The 25,758-nt window shown below is 42.2% G+C and overlaps 1 protein-coding gene across 1 annotated transcript in view; it reads right to left on the reverse strand.

The window, feature by feature from the left end:
* p3h2 (prolyl 3-hydroxylase 2) overlaps positions 1–25,758 on the reverse strand; it is a 42,770-nt gene that overhangs the window by 5,601 nt on the left and 11,411 nt on the right. The window contains exons 2-5 of the mRNA XM_028403026.1: positions 6,200–6,352; positions 5,321–5,510; positions 1,746–1,877; positions 270–397 (exon numbers count right to left, since the gene is read on the reverse strand). Coding sequence (XP_028258827.1) covers positions 270–397; positions 1,746–1,877; positions 5,321–5,510; positions 6,200–6,352 — 603 coding nt within the window. The remainder of the gene's footprint in view (positions 1–269; positions 398–1,745; positions 1,878–5,320; positions 5,511–6,199; positions 6,353–25,758) is intronic.

A 25,758-nucleotide genomic window follows, 5' to 3' on the forward strand; every position in this document is an offset into this window, starting at 1 on the left:
AACCCACAGAATATATGGACCAGTGTGTCAGTGTGTTTAGAGGGATTTATATTAATAATTATTATTATTAATTAATATATTCTGTGAACTTAGAATGACCTTTTAAACAGGGAGCGGCTCCTCTTCCATGTTATGCAGAGAACAGACACCGGCTTTGGAAGCGGTGTTTTGGTGTAAAAGGCTACATCCACCCACTGCAACACCTGTACTAGTGTCTACTGTGTACCACACACCCCTTCACTCCCTGCATTAACTCTGCAGAACCTGACCTCTCGTGGCTTGGCATCGCGTCCCAGCACCTCTCTGTAGTGCTCAACGTTGTCCGTCATGAACTCCTCTCCCTTGTGGAATAAAAGGTAGGTCAGAGCGCACTGCAGCGCCTCCTCCAGCATGTCCACTGCAGAGACAGACAGTGAATACATATGAATACACACAAACGGTGTTTTTGTTGTTTTCTAAGTAGCCGTGTCCTTTTCTTTGGATGGACTGGTGCGTGTATGAAGTAAAGAAAATGTATCTATCATGTCTGACGTTCCAGAACTATTACTACAATGGAGCAAAAGCTGACATAGTGGAAACATCACGTAGTGGAAACACATACAAGAGTGGGCCCAAGAGTGTCACTGATAAAGTGAGACAAATGTAGAGCAGGTCCCATCCTGTTCTGTCTCCCTGTAATGAACAGAGATCTACAAATATATCAGTGACTACACACACACTACTGTTGCTTAATACACACACAAACACATTCTTTACTGGACTGTTACAGGTGCGGGGTTAACCATACACTTCCTGCCTTGGCTGAGGCTGGAGCAGCGTATTTGCTGCTGTCAGCTGCGTGCTCCTAGGTCAACAGGAGTCTAGAGATTTGAGCTCAAACAGCAAAAACGTCACTCAGGATTTATTTAGGAAACTTAAGCTGCTAATGAACACAATGAAATGGCTGCTGAGTGATGGCAAACGTCCACTGCGGCAGTGCGGTGTGGAGTGTAACAAATGGTGAGGCCACAGTGCTGCAAACAGCAACTTCCTTACATCTACAGTCTTTGGCTGCATGAATTTGCTGAACATGATTGCTCAGAAGTAATATCAAAACATTGATGTTTAAAATGTCAAATGCTGTAGTTGGCATATATGTTTACAATATAACTCACACTGGCACACTGATAGACATAAAATGCTTTTCAAGCAGACAAAGCAGACACCCACCCACACCCATCAGTGTGTTTGCACAGGCACAGTGATCCACTTTTCTCCATTGGAACCACATGCTTATGGGTCATTAAGTATAATCTGGTGATCTCACAACCACTTAGCACACTGTCTTTTCCAACTACACTTTGTTGATGTGCCAACATTTAGAAGAACTTTTAACAACTTCTTTGCCAATGAGAATACACATCTGAGATCGCTGCCATCACATTGGTTACAACAACGTAAATGCCAAGACAACCGCACATAAACGATTACAAACACCTGAGACACGGCATAAAAACCCTAACAGGGTGCGGTCCACTGTTGATTGACTCAACCTGTCTGCAGATTTTTGTGGTCATCCTGAGTTCTTGTTCATGCATGTATGTGTTTGTTTATGTGACCCACGGGCGTGTCAATCTTCTTTGTTTATATTTATAAACCAAGCACACAAAGCTTCACAGACAGTTTTGTTCCCCGTGCTAAAGAAAACTGAGCCTGGGTTCCAGCAGGAATATACAGTAATCGGTCAAATTCCTTCAACAACTTACCTTTGAAGTAGGCAAACTGAAGGTAGTCATAGTGCAGAGGCAGGTAGTTCTCCATCGGTGAGAGGCGGCCTGGCCGTGTGGCAAGGTCTCTGACACACTCATGTTCACAGTGCAGCACCTGAGTGAAGTGATCTGCAACAAAAGGATGGAAATGAATGCTTTTTTGGAACAAGTTTATGTCTTCATGGTTCAACTGAGATGAAGACAGAAGCTTTCAGCTGCCCTCTGTTAAGTTCTGTTTCACTCAGAACTCGATAGAACAGGGTTATAGTCAGCTGCAGGGGCATGTAACTGCCTTTTATGAGCCAAAAATGACCCTTTCTATCAGTTAAAAAGAAGAATGTTTAGTTACTCACTCAGAAACTCACAGACCCAGAACAGTAAGTAGCCACATGCAGAGATCTCACAGTTGTGGATGTTTAGGGACAAAAGTGTTACTCATTCATTTTCCCATTACTCCCCCAGTTAGTTGACAAAACACTGTTCTTGTTAACACACAACAGTTCCAAACTTCTATTCAGTGACTAATCATTACAGCTTTAAGGCATATAACAAAATTCCTATTTCAATATGTCACAAAAAAGAAATTATGTTCTGAGTTTGGTGTGAAAGAACTTGTCTGTCCTGACCTCATGTCCTCATTCCTTCAGGACAGATATATACTGCATCATGCACAACATTGTTTTTAGTAAATCTGCAGCCGCCACCACCTCCCACTGCAGGTAGTAGGCCCTCTAGCTAAACACTGTGTGGAGGAGCTGATTTATACACAGAATGATCTCATGACAGTGATGAAATGCAGTAACCTTTGAGACATATTGTGAAACAGGCATGGCTCTTATCAGTGATGGAAACATGTCTGTTTTGGTGGAGGGTCTGTTTAGTATTTGTCTAAATAGAAAAATTGGAATGAGTTGCATCCACTCAAATTCAAGTTCATCCAACATCCTCCTTGTGTCTGTTCTAAATGTTGCTTCCTTTCTAACAGTTTTCATGTGTTTGTTCTTCCTCAGGGAGGTGATAAACCCTGTTGTTTGTTCATCTTTTGGGGAAGAGATTTTACAGGGTGCGACATATCGTTTCCTTATGTTGAGCAATGAGAGAAGAGGCAGCAGAGTGGATGATGGCACGTTTGTGTACATGTGTTATGAGCATGTATGTAGAGTGAGGTCACCCCTGAGCAGCTGCAGCACTGCTCTCCTGACTCTCAGACAGCAGAGTTGTGGTTGGTTTTAGCCAAAGATCCTATCAGAATCACACAGCCACTGTGCAGGGATGAAGTTTCTGGTTGAGTAGATATTAAAGTGAAATTAAAGGAGGAAGTAATTCTATGAAATTCCTTTCTATTGAACTCACATAACAGATTGTATTACTCCAAAAAATACATACATACATCTTAACACAAATAATCAGTGTGATCACAGACTCTGCTATAGCAGTGCTATGGAAAATAATCCCTTGATTGTAAGTAAAACAAAGCTTGGCCAAAACTAATTAGCCGTCTTTCAGTGTTTATGCAACACGGCCATATGTATTTGAGTCACAGAACACTTGTCAGCAATTAGGTTGCAGCTACTGCAAAAAACCTGCCTCTGTTTTTCAGAGCAGAGCTGACAAAAAGGGGCCCGGTTTTATTTTAGTTTGTGCACTCCCACTCCATCAGACACTTTTGGAGGAGAACATTTGGTTTCTTTGCTAAACAAAACCAAAAACAAGTCATAGGCCACCTGTCATTCCCTGCTGGGATTAGTCTGAGAAAGAAACTCACTATCTGGAGTGTAAGTCTTCCTCTGGGACAGAAAGAGTCCTGTCTGCATATTAATTATTCCAGTAAAACACTCTAAAAAACACTGGATAAATTGGTCTGGTATAGGAATTCATACTTCAATTTTCTTTAGGGTGCTCTGATTTCTTTTCAGGTAGTTAAGGTGACTCCTCTTCCCTATACATTACACAGACTAAACAACAACAACTGAACTCCAGGATCTTGGGATAGTATCTTAGTGGAGACTGGAGCTGGGTAAATGCCTCCATCCACATGTTTGCCGTTATCAACTACTGCCCTTGTACAAACATACATGTTGTTTTGGGAATCACTGAAGAATCCGGCTCTTCGTTTTATGTGTAAGGACATGTTGGAAATTGAAACCATAATTTAAACAGTCCTCCCACATTCTAAAGATGTGCTTGTTAGGTCAATTCACTCTAAATTGCTCAGAGGTGTGAGTGTGATTGTGGATGGTTGTCTGATGTTTATGTTGCCCTGTGATGGACTGGTGACCTGTCCAGGTTGTACTTCGCCTCTCTCCTGTAGAGACCCTGCACTGCAGGACAAAGCTAGTTCAGCTGATGGATGGATGTAACATTAAGCAGCTTTAGATACAGAAGCCCTCCAACACTAAGCTGAGTGAATCAAAATGATTCCATGTGTGTAAGTGGATGTAACTTTAATATGTATTAAATGAGCTGAGACCTACAAAAATACCAATAAGTTCCACATTAAGACCAGGTGCCAAGAAAAAGCACTCGAGCTGCAGCAGAAACTAAACAGGTCAAGTGAGGCTGAATTGTTAGGATGACAGAGAAGAGGAGACAGAGAGTGGGTCTGTGTGATTTGCTGCTTTCCTGGCTTTGGTTCAGGCTCTTTTCTTGGACTGTCGAAGATGTTAATGGTGCATGTCTACCAAATCCCAGAGCTAACTGTACAGCACAGCTAATAGATCTGAACAGTGCTCAACACATCAGCACTTACTGGGGCATCCTAGTTATTATTATTAAGAGACCGTATACAATAAGGTCATTTCCCAGCTGCATGTGGGAACCATGTGATCTGATCTGGATCTGCAGCACTGGTATGTACCATGAGTCATCTTCACTGTGGCCAAACACATTTCATTCCCATCATAAGTGGGCTTTAGTGTCACAACATGGCCTCACCTAATAAAGTAATACAAATAGAGCAAATACACAAACCAGGATTCTAAAAAGTAAAACTTGAAAATTTGGAAAGTATACAGTGTTTGAACAAATCTGCAGTCAGTTTTCCAGCTCATCTAGTAATTTAAGGCCCCTGGTGTTGTGGTAAACCATACTTCTAATGGGTATTTGTGTGCTGCTCTGTACATGTTCTGAAATTGTTTGTTTTTACTTGAAATCACAACAGAAATGTTCTGTGAATTTGCTCTGAGCTGCACTTGTGGTTTGACATTTACTTACATCTTTTTATCATCAAGCCGGAGAGCTAAAGTCAATGTCTGCAGTTACACAGAAAGTGTTGGTAGAGTCATGATAAGCTGATAAAAAGCTCTGCACACCAACTAAACTGTTTTATCTTTAAATAGTTTCATGTTTACATCAGTGAACAATGCCTCTCAGGTAGAATCATAACATCAGCTTTAAGATTTTAAAGTGACACATGCAGGATGTGGGCAACTGAATGCCAACAAACAGAAGCACAGAATGTTGCTACTGAAACAGCTTTGATGTCACATCAACACTGATTTAACATCAGTATGGGAACATGAACATGAATAAATACACACACAGGCTGTTTAAGGAAATCTGCAGAGAGTTACCTGACACGAGTTCATGGAGGCTGTAACGGTAGCGGAGGTGATCGTGGCCCTCAAACCTCTGTGGACCTTGGCACAGGGCCCGGCAGTCTACGTCTGCCTTGTAGTATTCCAGCAGAGCTTCCTCAAACAGAACAATGGCTCCTTCGTAGTCTCCTTTGTCATACAGCCTTACTGCTGCTGTGAAGGAGTGCTGCAGAGAGAACAGACAGCTGATAATGAGAGGAACTATAGCAACAGCATTTATGAGCAGTAACATGATCTGCAGAATTATGATGACACGTGTGTAAATAGACCTGCAGCCAGATCATAAAAACTTTAACAAGTCCTCTGGTGAACATCAAGTTTCCTGATTTGCAGAGGGAAGCACAGCAGAGGCCATAACAGAGAATTATAGTAGATACTTCAGAAGTACGATGCACATTCATTTGTTGGCTAAGAGAAAACCTGCTTTGGTCTGAATGTAACAGAAGCTGCTTAAAAACCAAGAGAAATCCAATGTAGCAAATAAAAACACACAGTGGTTACAAGTTTACATCTACACAGACAAGTAATAGGAAAGTGGCAGAGACACAAGAATCACAGTCTGTCTCTCCTCTGAAAGACAGAAGGCCTGAGAAACAGCCGAGGATTCCAGCAGCAGCAGACAGAGAGTCCAAACCTCTTCACCAATCAGGGCTTCACCACAACCAGCGCTAAAAGGCCTAAATGACTTTCCAGTCATTAAACTGCATTAACACAAAGGCTCCTTGATACAGTGGCAACAGCTGCACTTTTCCCTTTTAGAAAGTAACAATAACAATAAAGGCTGATGAAAAAAAGGCCAAAAGAAAAGATTTCAGGCAGAGGCATGAAAGAGGCTGTATATCTAAAGTCTCTTACTTGATGAGGCCGAGCTTCTCGGTCTACAAAATGTTCTTCCTCGACGCCCTGTAGGTCTTTGTACTGCTCCAGGTCCTGACCCATCTCAACGTGTTCTGGGTTGGCCTGGAAATATGTGTGAGCTGCTGCTGCTGCTTTGTCCGGCTGCTTCAACTAAAAGAAAGAAAGAAAAACAAAACAGTACACTTTCATCATTATAAAAGAAACAGATGGTTTTAAGAACTGGCAAAACATGAAGAAACTTAACCCTTTACAAAAAAAATCTATTTTTGTTTTTGTTCATCATCATGAGAAGAACTGAGAAATAAATGGGTCCAGTGTGCCTCCCTGTATTATAGGCAAGGATCTTAACTGCTCCTTTGCAGCATTGTAACAGTGGCTGACAGCCAAAACAAAACACAAAGCTCGGCTTTCGAAAGGATCGATGTCTTGTGCAAGTGAGCTTCTCTCTTCACTCCCTAAAAAACATGACATTTTGGAGAAACTCTACCATCAAACAAACCCTGGTCTCAATCAGATAAGGCTGGAATCATGCTCAGGCCTCAACATGTTTAGAGTTGTCTCATAGCCCGCACACACCGGTGAGCACATCACCCTTAAAAATGTAATTGTCTTTTGAATAAAAAAGTATATACAGCAACATATCTAACAGACTGATTAGATTGTAATCATGCTCAAGACTCAACATGTGCAGTTTTATCTCAAATGCACTGTCAACAACCTGCACTCAATCCTGCTCCTCTAAACCTGCTGGTCTGTGACTCTTGTGTATGATTCTATTCACCAACTTTAAGCATTTCATCAAAAAAAAAAGCAAAATCCTGCGACTGCTACTAAAAATGAAGAGAGGTGAGTTGAGCAGCAGAAGATGACAACATGATTATATGGCAATAAAAGACAGACACAGGAAGGTGAAAGCAGACAAGGTTGGAGACAGAGCCTGTTATCTGTTAGGTATCCATCATAACTGCAAAACCGCAGAGACATCTGACAGTATGCCTCACACCACCAACAGGTGCAAACTTAAAGCAGATCCCCGGGTTTCTCTCTCCTAAAGGTCAGTCAAGGCCTTCTTGCCAAATACACACTCCCTCCTCTTTTTTGCCACTCAGCGCTGATTCACGTTTGCCAGGAAATACATTTGCTCAAACAAAACCATTTGTGCTGCACCTCCGTGTGTGTTTTTTTATGAGGTGAGTTGGCGAGATAAAGCTTGGGAATTCCCCTCTAAGGTTTGGGGAGTCCTGTAGTTGAATCCTAGAATGAGCCTTCCTGCAGACAGCTGAATGTACAGACCCACATAGATATGAAAACAAAGTGCTTTTGTGTTTAATGGAGGGGAGGAAATGTGCTCCAAAAACTCTGCACAATACATCACCACAGAAACAGCAGTGCTCTGATGGAAGAAGCAGAAATTGTTCTTCCCACCAGCAGCCCACTTCTTTCAGAAGAATGATTCCCCTGTCAGACAACATTGGGTTTCTTTCATGTGGCAGCAGAGGAGGCAGGAGAGAAAAGCCCAGCTGGACATGCTTGGTTAGCCCTGAAAGGCTAAAGAGTGAGGTGGTGTCGAGTGCATTCCTGGATGGATCACCTGGCTAGGGCCATGGGAAGGCATCCAGCATGAAAGACCAGCCACCAGGGGAGGAAGAGGGCTATAAGGCTATAACAGACAATAATCAAGACAATAAACTGCATTATATAAGTAAACAAGTTAAAGTCATTTACCGGTAGCTTACAGTTTTTGTAGGTGAACAGAAATTACTCGACTGCATTACATGCTCATGAAATCGCTGTGTATCTGAGGGTGGGTTTTTTCCCCCCAGCATGTGTTCTCTGCATTCTTTACATCTCCTTCAGATAATTCAGGGAGTATGTGACATGATTAACATCTGTTGACATGTTTTGTCCAGAGTACCAGAGACTAAACAGCATACATCACCACAGTTATGCTGTATATAGGAGGAAAGAGGTGAGGGGGACATTATAGTCTGCACCGATCTGCACTCACCTGCCTCCTCCTTAACATCATCATCATCATCTTCCTCCTCTGACTGTGGAAGCCCCTCAGGGATGGCCTGGCTCAGGACAGAGGGTCAGCAGGAGGAAGACGGGAATCGCTCCAGCATTACACTGATGGCTGTGGTTGATAAACGCCAGATCTGTTTTATTTTCCAAGTATCTGACAACTTGAGGAAGCCCTAAACAGTAGAGACTACTTGTGTTTTTGTCTTTTATCAAAGCCAGAGCAAGTTCGTTTAAAAGCACTAAAGGCCTTTTACACCAAGCTTTTTCAAGTCTGATCAAAGACCTACTGGTACTACAATCCATGATTTGGTGTATTTCCTGGGCTGACAGCCTTTTTTTAGTTACAGCTAGCTATTGTCAGAACAGAAAGGAAAAATGAGCCACGCTAAGGAGAGGAGAAGAAACAAGTCTATCACTTGGTCCAACAATGTTTTGAAAGATTAAAGACACATAAAACATTACACTCTCCTGGTATTTTCCTTTAATATCACATAAAGATCAAAGTGCTGATAACACACACCTGTTGGGCACACCTGTCCCCAAACCAATGTGAGCGACAGAGAGACACCGCCTGACAGATGATAACAGGATGCAAGTTGTGTACAGTCCTTCAGTGTGCTCACATAAGTGTCCTGTGAAACCAAACTGATCGATTTAACCTTGATTGGACCTTCGGCTGGGAATTACAGTGCATGACTCACACTTGATAATGGACTTACAGTCATATTTAATAGCATCTCAGTTCACACATACAAAACAGTGACTACTACTTTTTAGAAACAGATAATTCACCACTGATATCTAAGATTTCTGGGAGTCAGTGTACTGAATCAAGCTATGAAAAACCCCCAGAAAATTCAGGATTGGAAACACATGCTCATACATCACACTGAGCACGGTGAAAGGTTAAAACACCCCCTCAGGATGACAGAGCAGAGATCCATCATGGATTTGAGATTGCTATTGCACTGAATAGTGTAATGGAAAACATGCCGGCATAGAATTGGCCGTGCATGGATAAATCATAATGACAGGGGGGGAAATGGATAGTGAGAAAGTAAGTCATTTTCTAAGAAGTAGCTTATTACCTAATATTTAACTGTAAATGTAGGTGGCACAAAATCCAGTATTGCACAACATATATCATAACAAAGGTGATCAAAGGTATACACATAAACCTGTGGCATACAGTTTTTATCCATCAGCCTGCACTAAAAGCTAGATGGCATCAACAGTGTGCACCTCCCTGTCACAAACTCTACTGCTCAGCAGAGAACAGCGTGAATTTATATACCCAGCCATGCTGTCACCAGTATCGGCTGTTTGTTATCGTGGATAGATTCACACAATGCTGTTTGTGCTCCAGTACAGATTGCAGGAGTTCAAATGCATTTTTATAGTATTTTGAGCTCCACAAGCTACCATTTAGTTTCATGGTTCTATTTTAATAGAGGGAAGACAGAAATCTGCACAAACTCTGCAGTAAAACAATCTAGATGGATACGGATCAGGCCAGATGTGATATGATTTTTGAAGAAAAAAAAGCAGCTTTTGGCATAAATGCTATTGCAAAACCACAAAAGTTGGTCCATAAACTTAATAAAGTAGTTAATGAAATTGCCGGAAAACTGCTTTTTCAACCATGTATTACTGTTTTCAATTTGTTCTCCAAATACAGCCACTGAACATCATCAAGTCGTTAAATTTATTCAATCACTGCAACACTGCCATGAAAAGCAAATCTCTGAACAAATTCTTAAGTGTACATCTTGTTCGCCATGACTACATTTCATCCCCCACCCACCACCCTCCACCCCACCCCGCCCCACCCACAACAGTTTCAAAGAAGCACCTGTAGAGGTGAATAACTAGCACTCAGTCCGAGCCCTCCGTTTGCCCTCCTTCTTTAAGAGCGAGCTGTGTACGAGCTGCTGGACCGCCCTGCTGCTCTGAGAGAACCGCTCTTGATGTGGGCAGAGGACGGTGCCAAGTAAAACCCACATTTGCATACATGTCTCCTCTGGGCCTCCTGCTGCATTCACAGGTATGTAAATAGACTTGGGCCGGCGCCACAGGTTCAGTAACAATGTTGTGACAAACAGCACGTACCCCGATAACACAATCAGAGAGCAGGGGGAGGTGGAGCTGGCAGCAGCTGTGCATGCTAAGTGGTCAAACCTGGCCAACGCTGTGCTGAACACCTGAGATGCAAGCTGTTTCAAAGAGGTCCCAAACAAACGTCTGGTAAATTAGACAGAGGTTAGTGTGCAGGTTAACAGTGAGCACAAGAACAGCTGCAAAAAATCATCCACAGGTGTTATTTCAATGTTGTCACTCACTGTGGGGTTTACAGTTGACCAGAGGTGAGAAAAGAAGGAAGAAAAACTGCACTATTATCTCCATATTTAATAAAACACTGATCTCCTTCAGTGAGCTGGCTACTGTTCAGCTTGTTGATGTGGCTGATCATACACTTCACTGTGGCCTTATATAAACACCAAAACACAGCTGCACAGATAGTCCATAAACATTTTGTCCACCTATGTCTGAAGCACCACCTGTGTATTCTATCCAGAGGAGATTTTTTTTAGTTTTGTATACGCAGTAGTGAACACACCCTTAACATGTTTACTGTGTTGGGTGGAGGGCTTGAGGTATAGTACTTATACTGTATTTATCTCAAGACAAACAAATACTGCACCCTTTACTTTTAGAAGTGGTTTGGTTTTTAGCACAGCATATCAGTAACACTGCTATGTTGCACCCTGTGTTTTAAAAAAAAACATAAATCTGGTGAAAAATCCTCAAGAAGTCCTCAAGAACATTCCCAATAACCCTTGGAGGACAAAATCGCACCATCGTATTTTGTCTTAAATTTTCAAAATATCTCCTAGTTTTTTTAAACTTAATACAACTTAATACACTTAATACAACGTTAACCGGATTTCATTCAATTCACTTAAGTCCAAACTCCAGTTAAGTACTAATGTTAAATAATATTTACGTAACAACCTGAAAAGACGTCATCAGTGACCACTGAACAAGGAACATCTGCAGCAATGATAATAACAGTGTCCCTATACAACCACTAGTGGATGTTTAGGAATGCGCTGTTACATTTAAACATCACATAAATGAGTGAATGATAGTGGCAATGTTTGTGTCTCGTCTCCATGGCGACATCTGCTGTGTTTCTTGTGCTCGTCTCCTGAAACTATGTATGCAGGCACGCAAACAGGCATCTTTGCTGCACAGATGTGCAACACTGTAGCCACCTGTTTGCAGCAACACCTCTGTTTATGTTCCAACCAGGGAACAGTTTACTGGGAGCAATATTTACCCCTCTGTAAATACAGTAGCCACTTTCCTGAGCACAAACAGTGGAAGATTTCAGGTGCTTATTCCCAAGAAAAGCAAACAGAACACAAAATATTTGTCTTTGGTGCAGCAGCACATTATGAGCGGGGCCATAAAAAGTCAAACATTTAGGGCCAACTTTATTATTAGAAAACTTAAATCCATTTTTAGTTGGATATGATTTTCTGGAAACTGAGATCACTGCAAATTACAGACAAATTAGTATTACAACGCCTGGGTTAGATCGCTGCATACGCACACTGACTGCAGCCATGCTGAGCAATAATATTGGCACTATCGCCTGGCACAAAGACCTCACCATAGGAAAGTCTGTCTAAATGGCTGATTAGCTCCCCATGAAGCAGGCAGCCGGCTTCCTTGTACTCTAAACTGTTTCATTGGCCCAGAGCGAGCCTTTGGATTGACAATTCAAGGAATTCAGGAATTCCTGGAAAGTCTGGAAAAGAACTCATGTCTGTTTTGAAGCATTAGCACTGGAAGAGGCGTTCTTACAAAGACAATACTCCACAGCACTGTGGCTGCAGATGAAGAAAAAATGAGGATATTTTCACAAAATATAAAGAATCAAAGGGTGGTTGTGATGTGCGCGACGCGCTACGTAACAGCTTCTATACATCAACCTGCCCAACAAGCCTGCTGCTTCGATGGACAACAAGATGTTCCATTACATGCTTACTGGACACATAATGTCTCGACTGTACACTGTAGGTGTGAATAAGTCACTTCATATTCACAGCTAAATTAACCTGGCAGGAGTTTGCTCTTTAACTGTCATCTTTTCCGTGCTAATCGGGAAAGCAGGTAGACTGTCAAGGCGTACATTACATGCAACGTGGCTAACACGTTAAGGTCATGCTGTTGGGGGAAAAAAGTGGAACTTTTTCTTGTGGTGATGTCATTGGCTGTACTTAGATGTCCTCCCTCCCTCTCCTCACTGTTCTCTCCATCACACCACCTCTCTTCCTCTCGTCTGTCCCTTCCTGCCGACTGCTCTGCACAGTGGCTTCTTTCTGCCTGTCCTCACCCCACCCAGCAGTAAAGCATGTTCCTTCTATAAGGTCACGTCAAAGGAATTCCTGAAAAAGCCTCACTGCTGTCGCTGCTAAAAAGCCTCTTTCATTACACCCGTGAAGACACAGGAGGCATGACGAGCTGGGAAAAAGCTTAATCCCCTCCTTCCCCCACCTCCATCCGTCATCTTTCCTTAGAGTCTCCCGACACTGTACACTGAAAAGAAAACAGTAGTAGAATAATAATGCCACTGTTAACAGCAGCAGACCTCCACTTTGGATTGGCGTTTAATGCCCAGACTGTGGGCTCAGAGACTGCTGGCTTCGATTAGGAGGGAAAACACTCGACCACAGTGGCCTGAACCAAGAAATGTGAAACAGGCGCTCATGATCCAGAATCTATTAGTTATCAAAACAGAGTCTGTGCCCATTATGAGTTAATCTGAATCAGGGACAAGTTAAAGTGAGGTGGCTGTGTAGCTGTGGCTGACGTCATACTGGTTAAGCTTAGTGGGAGAGCTGAGAGACTGCACCTGAGGCCACCTGACACCACATCTGCTACTGTATCCTTACTCAACCATCACACTCTTTCCTATGTCAGATCTCACTTCCTGGGCAGCCTTAGGACACACAAGGCCACCTTTGTGAGGAAACTTGAAAAACACAAGGTGTGTTCATTTTAACCAGTGCAGACAGGGTGGAAAATCACCTATAATGTCTTCCTCCTCCCAGCGACACCTTCATGCCCTCCTCCCAACACCTTTCTCACGTTCCCTCTTGCCTAAAATACAGTAACACACACACACTCTTTTCTCTCAGGAACTTCTAAAAACAGACCTGGTTAGCCAACATTTTTTTCAATGTTACGATCCTCTGATCTCACACTCCATCAGTTTCCATTCACATAAAGGTGCCTTTTTCTGGACTGGAAAAAATCTGGCAGCTCCCAGAAATTTGAAAACAGTTATGTTTTGTCTCTGTCACTTTGGCTCTGGTTGAGGTTGTAGAGTGTGTATTAAAGGTGTATACAAACTGGAACTGGAGCCCACGCATGGGATACCACAGATGTAGTACCAGCCAGGCTTCCCTCAGCAACCATAGAGCACAGTAATAAAGAAAAACATTCTGGGAAAGCATTAGATTAAAAAATGTTCTCATGTTTGGTTCACATTTTTATTGTCCCAGCAGAGGACATACTTTTTGCAACAAGGCAACAAAAACACATGAAACATAAGTGCAATAAAAACCTAAAAAGACTATTGGAGACATTGAAAGAGATGCGTTTATGTACTTCAAAGACAGTTTATATATTTTATTTTGGTATGAAGCAGCTGGTTAGCATAGATTAGTACAAGTCTGGAAACAAGCGGACATAACATTAATCAGACCATAAATCTAATGGCATTTTGTTTGTTTCTTCTTACAAAAGTACTTTTGCACATTGATGTGGTTTTATGAGTTGTTATGTGCTCATAAGTGCCACAGCACCAGCTGGTTTGCTTTGTTTTCAATCTTTATGCTTGACTAACTGGCCGCTGGCTGTAGTTTTGTGGTGAAATTACCCAGTTTGGGAATAATAAAGCAGATCTATCTATCTCTCAATCTAGTTTCACATTTGGTCGCCCTACTTGTACTACTATACCAACTACTATATTAAACACATGTAGTAATTTGGAGAACAAATAGAACAACTTTAAAGCAGACACAGTCTTGCGACCTTCCTGTGATTGTTGGCAAACCCTAGGAACATCCCAGAATTGGAACAGGGTTCTACTGATTCTGAAGAACAAACCAGTAATCACGAAAATAAAAAAAAAACCCAGATCCACCCTAAAAATCACAACAACATGTGGTCCAGAACCTCGAAGGGATAATGCAGCAATGCTCTGAAATATTCCTTTACCAGTGCTGAGAAAGAAGCTGAGATGTCAGGACAATCTTAGAGGAGACCAAACTACTTAGAAACTTTGCAGACCTCTCACTCTATAAACCCATAAAGCTCCAGAGACGAGGGGATTTCCCATCTCGGAGCAAGATTACAGCAAACAAGGATAAACAGCACATTTACAGGCATGGTACTCAGAGACAGGGGTCAAAGTTCAGCCTCTCACATGAGCGTGGGTTGCACTCAGCTTTTCCACTGTGGCTGGAAAAATAACAGTCTGGAAAAAAATAAGCAAAAGGTGAGCATGATGTGTTTAAGTGTTAAATCTAAAGCAGACAAATGTTAAGCTCACACACAACAAGCTCTTTAAGAGAAGCACAAACAGTGTGCAAGTGTGAACAGCAAACAATGAGCAGCATTCATCCAGTCACTCTATTCTCACCCTGCCAGGCCCCCACATTCCCAAGAGGAATATAAAAAATATTTGGTAATGTTGAAATCAGACTGGAGCTTAGGTCACAGGACAGCAGCTAAGGGGGCTATGCTGCATCAGAGAACCAGTAATGGAAGCAAAGTGTCCACTTCTCAGATCACAGAGCAATGTTAATCAGCACAGATGGTAAGCTGTAGTGACAGAAACATCCTGTAAGACTATCAAACTCCTGATTGTCAGAAGGATTTCCCACTGATTAGAGCATGAAAGGTTCAAGTACCCTGAAGGAGTATTTCCTGGTTCAAACTTCAAATATAACTCAGCCTCACTCCCCGATGAGGCAATGAATCCGTCTTTTTCCGGTGGCTAAACCAAACAATGACAGAGAGGTCCTGTCTAATGTTTCATCACAAAAATCAACCCATCAATCAAGCAAACACCCTCTGGCCTCTGAAAAGAAAGCCTTCGTATCCATATGGAAAAGAGTCAAGAAACGTCCATATAAGTAAGCAGAAAAAGTAAAGCCTGCACGATTTAAGGATTAACTAAGAGAGGAATGCGCTTCTTCACGTCCCTTCCATAAAGCTGCTGATGATAAGACTAAATTACCCAGAGTAGTCCAATATATGGAGCTTCAGTTTGTCCATAATAAAAATAAACCTTCCTGTGTACAGAGCTGCTGCGGTGTTTACAACGTCTTTATTTTTCCTTTCACTATCTCCCCAGGAGTTACACAATTCAGTTCCCCTGCAGAGACCACCACTGCAGAGGATGCACCCAGCTCAGGAGACGCTCCCTACAGGGGTTAACAGTCAATACTTTATGGGGTGAGAAGGAGGAGAGGAGCTTATAGTGCCCAACTGCAAAACTGACCACAGGCCAATAAAGAAAAAACTGTCATGTTAACTCTCAGCAGGATCCCGGCGTTTTAATGAAGGACATTAAGATCATGCTGCCTATCAGACTGGCTGGCAGACTGATCCTCATAAGCCTAGAACAACAATGGAGTGTAATACAGACAAAAACAAACATGATCTGTGAAATAAATATTATAATAGTATTGCTGGTAAATTTATGACTGAGCAATCAATCAAGAACAGTGTTTGATATAAATTCTTCTGACAGCGAGAAGCTGTTATTGTGGGTCAAAGAAATTCTTAACATAGTTGGAAACCAAACTGAGAAATGATTTAAAGTCTACGTGTATACAGAAATGCATCACAAACACTCATAGGCTTACATTACCCTCTGGGAGACTGCTTACATGTGACAGCAGCAATAACTAAAATTTATAGTAGAGAGCATTAACAGTCAAAATACACTCTGCACACAATGTGATGATACAAAGAGCAAATAAATCCTCTGCAAAAGTGTCAGGAGAAAAGCTCACAGGACCTCGTTTCAGAAACTTTCTCAGCACGTCAAAAACACAGGGCCCTGCCGACACATCAGGGGGTCGAAATGCAGCCACATACAGATGAAATGCAGCCACATTTCATCTGTATGTGTGGACACACACACACACGCTAAACCTGTAAGAGGCCATGTCTGCAGGCCAGCGTGCGAATGAGCAGCAGTAAGTCTTCTAAAGGAGCTCATGCTCACACTCAAAGACATGAGGCAGGTTATTTATAGCAGGGATGCAGTTAGTGACCCCATTCACCTGTGAGATGTGAGTGTTTTTTAATCACTGCTAGGATATCAGAAACACGTCTCGCACCCTGAAGGGCTGCAGTGAAGAAATTATGACAACTTTAAATTTGTTAATGGAAGAATGAGTCACTGCTGCTTAATAAACTTTATGGACGATGGTTTGGAGAATTCACCCACCGTTTTATTTGTTTGTTTGCGGAAACTGTCAGTGTAGCACTTGAAGAACAATTGCCATACACACACACACACACACACAGCCATGTTTTCTCTCAACTTTATTGTTGGCGGTGATAATGAGCCACCCACAGAGAGATGGGAGTAAATCCCTTCTACTGCCTTCATAAACACAACCTATTAACTGTTGATGCTGTCACATAACATAAATCCAGCATGCCTGACACACAGCATGTTGACTGGAATTCAGGTCACACTGACCAAAACACACATACTAGTCACATGATATTGATTACCAGACTTTTTCCAGAGATCCTATTAGATCTAAGGGCTCAGTTAGCACAGATGTTTTTCACAACCTTTAAAATCCAAATGATGACTTTGTGCCACTCGGGACAGAAATGTTATTTGCTCTCAGTTTTACAGATTCTGGAATAAACAACAGCTGTGAGGATAAAATAGGAGTGTGTGTGTGCAACATGTCTGCGCCTGTCTGCCTCTTCCTGTGTTTGGTTCAAATCTCTGTACAGACAGACTCTGTTTCTCGTTCCTCAGCTTTTCCCTTTGATGTGACTGGCTGTGAGTAGCTGGACGGGGCTGAAGTCAAAGGTCATGTCTGTGCCTGGCTGATGACCTAGTGGTGGGATGTCACAGTAACTAGCATGCCTCACATTCTCAAGCAGTGACGGAGGAGGTGTGGAGTTCAGACACGGCACAGCCACTATGACATTATGTATTAATCAAATTATATTGAAATATCAACATTGCACAAAAATGCTGTCATTGTGTGCAGAGCAGCAAAGCAGGCAGCCAATTAAAAAACAGCTTTTCTTACCTAAACTTAACTTCCTCCTCTTGCTTTGGTAATTCATTTACCTGGAGTAAAAATATACAATACCAAAGACCACACTAATCTCTTACAATCATACAAATTCAGAGCTGGGAATAATATGCTCCATGTGTTTTTCCCTTGGAGCTTTAAATATGGTTCCAGCTAAGATTTCCATCCCTTATTATGAAAAGCTGCTTCCACTTTTCTTCTGCCCTGCATTGTTCTTTGTTACAAGGGCAACCCTCACATGCCTCTGTACTATTGGAGGTATGTTGGCTAATGGAAACCAATTGACCCCAGTTTGGGTCCAAGTTTGAATGTCTGGTATTTATTCTGTGCTGAATTAAAGAAAAACTAAAGAGCCTGTGTCTCCATGATTGGAGTACTTAAGAAGTCTGGGTTCTCCACAGCTGAGCAGTGGAAGTGGACAGAGCTGGTCCAGATGTGGGCAGTCTGTTTACAATCTCACACTATTTGCTTGTGTGTTGATAACATCGTTTGGATTCTATTTCCTGTTGTACCAAACGCTGTGTGGCCACACAGCGAGGGGCCCACAGTGTCTGTGTCGAATTATGTGAATGAGAAAATACATGCACAAGAGTTCAGACTCATCATTTTCAAAATCAGTAAATAGTTTTGATAGAACAGAATAACCAGGACGAATACAGTGACTTGTTTTTCTTAGTGGCTATAAAAACATCAGCGTCTCAAACACTGGCCTGCGTCAGAGGACATATTAGATGGTGGGAGCTGAAAACAATCTGTTTAAGAAATTCTTCACATCCTGTGGAGATTTGACTGTCTCTGCATGCGGCAAAGAGGGAACACCAATCAGGATCCATCATCTGGTGATCATGTCAATGTCTGTGTTGCACAAAGAAATCACTAAACTAAGCCTCATCTTTATGTAAAACGGACAAAATATGATTTAGATCTGTTGAATGAGAGCACATAATTCATCCCGACAAGATTCTGTTTACAGTCAGTGTTCCTGCGTGTGTTGTTTCTCCCCTGACAGTGAATGACTGACAGCAGCCTATGACTCGCTACCAACCATCCTGAAACACTTAGAGAGAGATATCCATCGGCACCCCTCAGTCTGCATGGCAGAGTAGCCCACCTACTCTGTGTTTTTTTCTTCTCCTGTGGTCATGCTGGGTCAGGCAATAAAATCAACACACTTTGTACTGCAGGACCGAACAGTGGCTTCCCGGGAAATAAAAACCTGTGCTGAGATTACCTGTCGATGTTAAACCAGAGTCACTATGAGATCAACATGGCTTTGAGAGAGGAGGAAGAGATGTATTCAGGGGGAGGAGGAGGAGGAGGAAGATGCATGTGTTGAGTTGTTGTTTGCTATGATGTCCCACCTGCACCAGCTACTTCTCCCTCTTGTGTGTGTGTATGTGTGCACTGTGCAGCCTGGCATGTATACCTCAGGCAGAGGTTTGTTTGAGCATCGGTCTGCTCATGCATGAATGTGTGTATCCGCACATCCACCCATGTGTGCTCCAATCTCCCTGCTGGGGTTGAGAGCTTACAGACTCTCCAGTCTAATTGAGCAGGAAGAATAAATAATGATGTGCGCTGACCCTTAAAATAAAAGGGCACAGATGCTCCCTACATTTTTCACATCCACTTAAACACACAGAGACAGGGAGTCCTGGTTCTTCATCTGCCAAACATCACAACAATTAAAATGAAGAGGAATTCTTCCTCCCAGAATCCTGAACATTAAGATTCTGGCAGCTGCGATACTCACTGCTGCACTTAAAAACTTATTTTGCTGTGAGTCTGACAGAAAATCATGCCAGCTGCCACATAAAATAGTTAACAGAGTAGTTCCTCAAACAGAGACACAATTAAAACTGGTCAGTATTTTGAGGCGTTTGTTGGGTGGATATGACCTGTAGCTGCAGAGTTGAAAGGCCGAGAGGCCTCAGTTTCAGGTCTGCCTCGTTATATACTGTGAGGAAGTGGTTTGGCAAAGCAAGTGAGACGGGAGGATGGGATTTAGGCATCTGTTCATTATAAGTAATGTGCCTCTCTTCAACTGAGAAATCCTGGTTATATCTGGCAGCCTGTAGCCAACAACCCGCCAAACATCTCCATCACACAAACACAATTGTGAAATAATCTGTGTAGCATCTGTAAACACAGGGGAGTGAGGGGGAAAGTGAACACAAAATGGATATGAAAAAGCAAAGAAACAAACCAAATCAGGCTAGAAATCTGAAATTCAGGTTGTCACACAGTAATTTAAGGCATGTAGAAATAAAGTATGTTCTGGTCTTGTAGGGTTACTTCCTATTTTAATAACCTTTGCTGAACTTTGACTGTGGAGGCAGGATTTCATTGTAGTCTGTTCTATTATTCAAAACAAGGCTAAGCTCTGGTTTCCCTCTGGAACTTAGTTCAATTCATAAATGTTGCTTTCAAAACTTTTGACCTATAAAGGAAACTTCAAAAGTGAATAAAAATAATCATAATAATATTGACTGTAATGCTGTGCCAAAGATGTCAAGGAAGTAGCACACTAACTGGCCAGTGTAAGGCCATCATTAGAAGTGCTTGTGAGTCAGTGTAGTGTCTAGGCTGCAGTGAATGAATGTGAGAAAAAGTCATAATATCCAAGCCATCGTGTTGCTGTATAGCCTAGCATGTTAAGGGCCAGACCTCCAGACTACATCTTCACCTGCTGCCATGTCTGTTGCAGGAGGAATTTACAAGCATAACCAAAAAAGTTCCTCACTGACACTCAGCTAGACAGGCTTGCCATGCTGACAGAATTGTAATATATATCTATATAAATGCAAATACAGCTGTAACAGAGTATATTTAAATTAATACGTCCATCACAAGTCAAAAACAATTCTAAATTAGGCAGTGTTGCTGCTTTATCCATAAAATATGTTTCACTTTCAGCAGGACTGAAGCCGAAATACAACATTTGATCAGACAGACAAACAGCAGGAGGCTCTTTGAAGCTGATGTGACAGGCACTGTGAAGAGAGGACAGGACTTGTCTGAGTTTGCATGGCTTGAGCTTACACTGATTAAATAAGTGTCTCTTGAAGTTTGATAAAGATTAATTTGTAAATCCCCCCCCACACACACACACAATGATCTCAACATCCTGACCCAGACATAAAATGAGATATAATAAGCATAAGTGAAGGAGGAAATGAAGAGAGGAAAATGTCTGATGCTAAACTTGGACAAGACTCGGTCTGTGAGTCAGGAGGTCCAATAACACAAGATTACTCATAAACCACAGATTTTTAGACAAGAAAAGACAAGCTACATGCGAACAGATGAAGCTAAAATATAAATCTGCTTACAATACTCCAATCACCTCCAAACTTTGATGTCTCCTTTCACGCTGAACGCACCCCCCGTCTGCTTTGAAGGACATTTTGGGTGTAACTTGTATTAATTAGAGAGTTTCTAGGGAGGAGAAGAAAATGACAAACTGACATGTTAACCAGAGAGGCCAGAGTTGCACCCCCACCCAGCTGTTTAACAGGAGGCCTTTGGGCACAGCCAGCCTGTATTTCTATCAGTCAGTCTGCAGCACAGTCATGTTAATTACTCCAGATTTGACCAATATGTTGTCACGATGTTTTATTAAGTAGGAGTAAGGTAGGAGCTGAGGGCAAAAATAGATTTACACACAGCTAAGGTCAGACTTAAGAGGTAGACTGTGATCTGCTTAAAACTGCAACATGAGAGGAGCATATTTCTAACACCACATGAGGTCACTCAGGAAAAAATGGCCAAGGGGATTTTACTGGGGACGGCTTCTTCATGGTCCAGCTGTGTTGCAGTCAGTTTTGTTTCCACCATCTGAATATCTTTATCCTGCACCAGCGGCATTTTGCCTGACTGTCCAGAGTTTGTTAAGAATCAATCAATGCAGATGGAGGAACACCTCAATCTGGTCCAAAAAGGTTTTTAACATGAACTATCCAGTAGTTGTCAAGATAAATGTTGTCAGGCCAAAATAATGACTGATTGATCTGTGTTTTATATAAGCAGAGAAAATGATAATAATCCAACGTCATTGTTGGTTTATTTTTCTACTTTATTTCTTCCATCTTTGTGCTGCTGTGTCACCTTTGATGGGTTTCTCCTTCTCAAAATGGGAGTTCAACCAATCAGTGCCAAGTCCTGCCTCACAATTTTAATGGCAGAAAGTAACATACCCTCAGTATGTAATTGTTTCTACCCTAAAACAGCCCTGTAAGGCCTCCTGTGTAGAGGAAACACACATGGTGGTACAAGCTGTGTTACACAGTGGACCAGTTGAACAGACTTCTTAGGCCTGTCATACTGATTCCCTCTTGTACAAACCTGTCATCCCGCTCACAGCTGATTGATCTGTCTGCTTTTCTTATCGTCTAAAAACTTTGAATAACTTAACAGTCCACCCCATTAGCTAATCAAACACTACATCTATGCTGCTTAATGAAAGGAGGGCCTTCAAAGTGGAAGTTCAGATCAGAAAAATTACCGGCATCAATCAGCTGCTGTAATATAGGGGGAAGAAAAGGTCCAGTCAGTGACATGGGGTCTTTCCACTGAGTCACAGCTCAGATAACAGGATGTCCCGAGGGGGGAAAGGAAATCCCCAGCAATCAGGATGGAAAAAACACCAACAGACCTCCCAAAACAAAACTTTCAGGAGAGCTCGGCCCCCATTATGAACCACACCACGTCAGGTCTTTTCAGCTCAATTGCATAGACTTCATTTGTTATACTGCAGATATATGGTACTCAGTGCACAAACATGGAGATGTGATGAAAAGAGCCGCGTAAATGCATCATCATTTTTGGTCATGTGTGTGGAGGCAGTTCCTTAAATGTGAGTCCCTGAGTGCAGGCTGACCTCATTTCCTCCCTGTGTACAGCTGTCTCATACTGAGCCCCTGAGACTGAAACAAGCGTTCTCTCTCTCTCTCCACATCTCGTCTTCCTGCCTCCATTCACCCGGGATCTGAGGCGGCATCCAGCCACGCAGCCTCCAGCCACACAACTGCTGTTTCCATTATCTTCATTAGGATCTGACTGCAATCCACAGACATACTGTCATAATCTAGTGACAGATCTTTTGTTTGGGGTTTTCATGGTGGATGGTAATGCCAGGAATTGCAGTGATGTGTATTGTGTGTGTGGCACTGAGAACAGAAATAATTGTTGGAAACAGGCAGAGAATGAAATGACCATAAAACCTGAACCTCACATTCTTCACCATGGCGTCACTGGAAAAACAGACTGACTTGCGGTTAGCCTGAGGAGGTATGGAGGCTACTTAACACATGTGAAAACATCATAATAACACGCTTACAAAATAGGGGTAATTCCACAAACAATGCCTAAATTACAAAGCAGGAGGTGTTGGGTGTGTGTGTGTGTGTGTGTAACTTTCACTGAGCCTGCGCAGCATTCCACAAGTGTTGGAATAAGTCTCTTGTAAGGAACTTAATCATACGTCTCAGGCCTGCAGGATAACACAGGAGCATGAAGGAGTGTGTGAGTATAAATTTCACCACTAAGCCATGACAGCTGGAAGTGTTGGGACTCACAAAAACAAAGCAGGCCAAAAAACCTTCAAACATTTAACATTTAATCTCAGACAGGCGGAGACACACAGTGTGTTGACCTACAGGAGACAATAGACACCAGGCTCTCAACACATAAGTCCCACTTAAGTGTCACTCTAAAGGTGAATACCTCACTTTAGGACAGCCACCATGCCATCCATCTCAATGGCTCACATGTATGAAAATAAATAAACAGCAGTCGTGAGATTTGAATAATTATTTTTCACATATCACATCACATCATCCATAACTGTAATTCTGTTTTAATACCACAAATTCACATGAGCTCATTTTGCCCGGGCAGCAATATGACGTCTGAGGCCAAAGCGGCATTCGTGCATCCCATTACTGAGCCTCCCAGCTATGCATCTGTGACACCGCACATGCAGCCTCCAACAAGCTGTCGGTGCACCAAAACCTCACGGCCTCTGCCATTAACCACAGCCAGACTCTACTGTACAAGCACGGCACACAAGGATGACGGAGACTTCACTGTGTGTACTGTATGCCTACACGTTAGTGAAACCACAAGTAAGAGAGAGGACAAAAAGAGCTGTGTTGTTGTTGTTGGATAGAGCAGAGCCCACACTGGAGTTCAGGAGGATAGAATAGAATAGAATAGAATAGAATAGAATAGAATAGAATAGAATAGAATAGAATAGAAATACTTTATTCATCACAAGCTGGAAAGTTTTGCAAAGGAGGCAGAGAAGGACGAATACACTACTACATACAGAAAAACTTCAAGAGAAAACGATGACGATCCGTTGTCATGACAGCGGGCAAAACCATTGTCAAGACAGGGTGACATGCTGCCACTCATAAAAGCAATAAGACATCACTTCACTATGAAATTCTAATAACGCAAAGCATATATAACTCATATATAACAAAGGACATCTGTTTACTGTCCAACATCTACATGATGTCATGAAGCACCGCTACAATGGCTCTACTGTTTAGAAACCTCGTCCACATGACGGGGAGTTAACCGTTCATTTCCTCAAAATGAGACACTCTAAGATTCAGCTTTCAGCCCAAACCATGTAAAAATTCCTCTTTGATGAACAGATGCTAAAATCCAGCAGCCCACAGAGCAGCAGCCTCATCACTGGTTCTGTTTGTATCTTGGCTGCTGCTGCTTAGAAACCGACCCACAAGGTGAGCTCCTGCTCCCGCTTTCAGTAAGTTATCACTGTGAGGAAGTAGTAGCGAACAGAATGACGGACATGTTTTCCCCTGCTCACATTCAACAGCTTAATGAGATGTGGTTCATTTTGTGTGAGCCGCATTTAAAGCAGCGAATTTAGCTTAATTACAGTACACAGCTTATGATTTCCTTCAGCTGTGCCAACAAACATCACAGTCTCACAAACATATGGCACAAACATGCGATATATTCTCAGGGCTCAACACCTATAATTAACAAAAACCACTAGCACTACCACACAGGGCTTTATTTAGACCATTAAAAGGAAACATGTTGGGTTTTCCTTTACAAGAACTTGAGGTTGACTAGTAAACCCAACATGAAAAGAAATATCTGTCTTGAGGATTCCTACGACGTCAGCAGTTTAGAGCACCACGGAAAAACTGTACAGTCCTCTGAGGAAGCCAGTGAAGGTGAAACGTATGTCTGCACAATATCCTTCTATCACAGAAGCAATCATTTGCCCGAGGACTCAGGCAATGGTGGGTGGTGGTCGAATTTAGTTTTCTTTATTGAGTTTCAGTTTGGTTTAAACACCAACCTTGGCTTAAGGTTTTGGTTGCTGTTGTAACGTCCCGCTGCATCAATACACCACACCACCACAGTCTGGCGACAGCTTGGGGACTTGTACTTATATACGACTACCCTGTACATTAAAAAGTGGCACTAAAATGGTACCTGCTGTGTTCCGGTATGTGTGCCTTGTTGTGAAACAGATGCGTATCATTAGAGTTCCCTCAGAAATGTGAGAAATCAGAGAAGCTTGTGTAACAGATCAGTGCACTGCTCTGCTTTCACACATCACCACCAGAAAGATGTGGAAACAGGCTGTGTATGATAAATAATCTAAACAAACTTTTTGTAAACGTTTTAAACTGGAAGTGCTGCCTCGTTCTACAACACAAACTTGTCAACATTTGTCACTTATTCTTTGTGTTTATTTGTGTGTGGGCCATTACCCACTGTGAAGGGGAATGTGAACAGAAAGATAGTAGATAGGGGGGAGAATGGATGTGGTGTGAACGATGTGCCTGTAATTAAACTTCATTCCAACTAACTACACTGTCGGAGTCAGAGGAGCTGTGTCAAAAATCTGCTTTGAGTTTTTGGCTTTACACTGAAAACCCCGCCGACGCCGACATACGAGGAGACGGCAGTATAACACAGATGTGGTTGTTTCACAGATGTTATACCAGATTTCTATATACAGCATTATGTGTACAAAAGGTGCATTGATGGCTTCCTTATCCACATTTCCATCTGCACCACTCAACAGCACTATTACACAACATCACAGCATTTTTGAGTCTACGCCAGTAAACACAATTAAATGCTCATCATCCATGAGGAATG

This window comes from Parambassis ranga, chromosome 4 (assembly GCF_900634625.1).
Source record: "Parambassis ranga chromosome 4, fParRan2.1, whole genome shotgun sequence".
Taxonomy (NCBI): domain Eukaryota; kingdom Metazoa; phylum Chordata; class Actinopteri; family Ambassidae; genus Parambassis; species Parambassis ranga.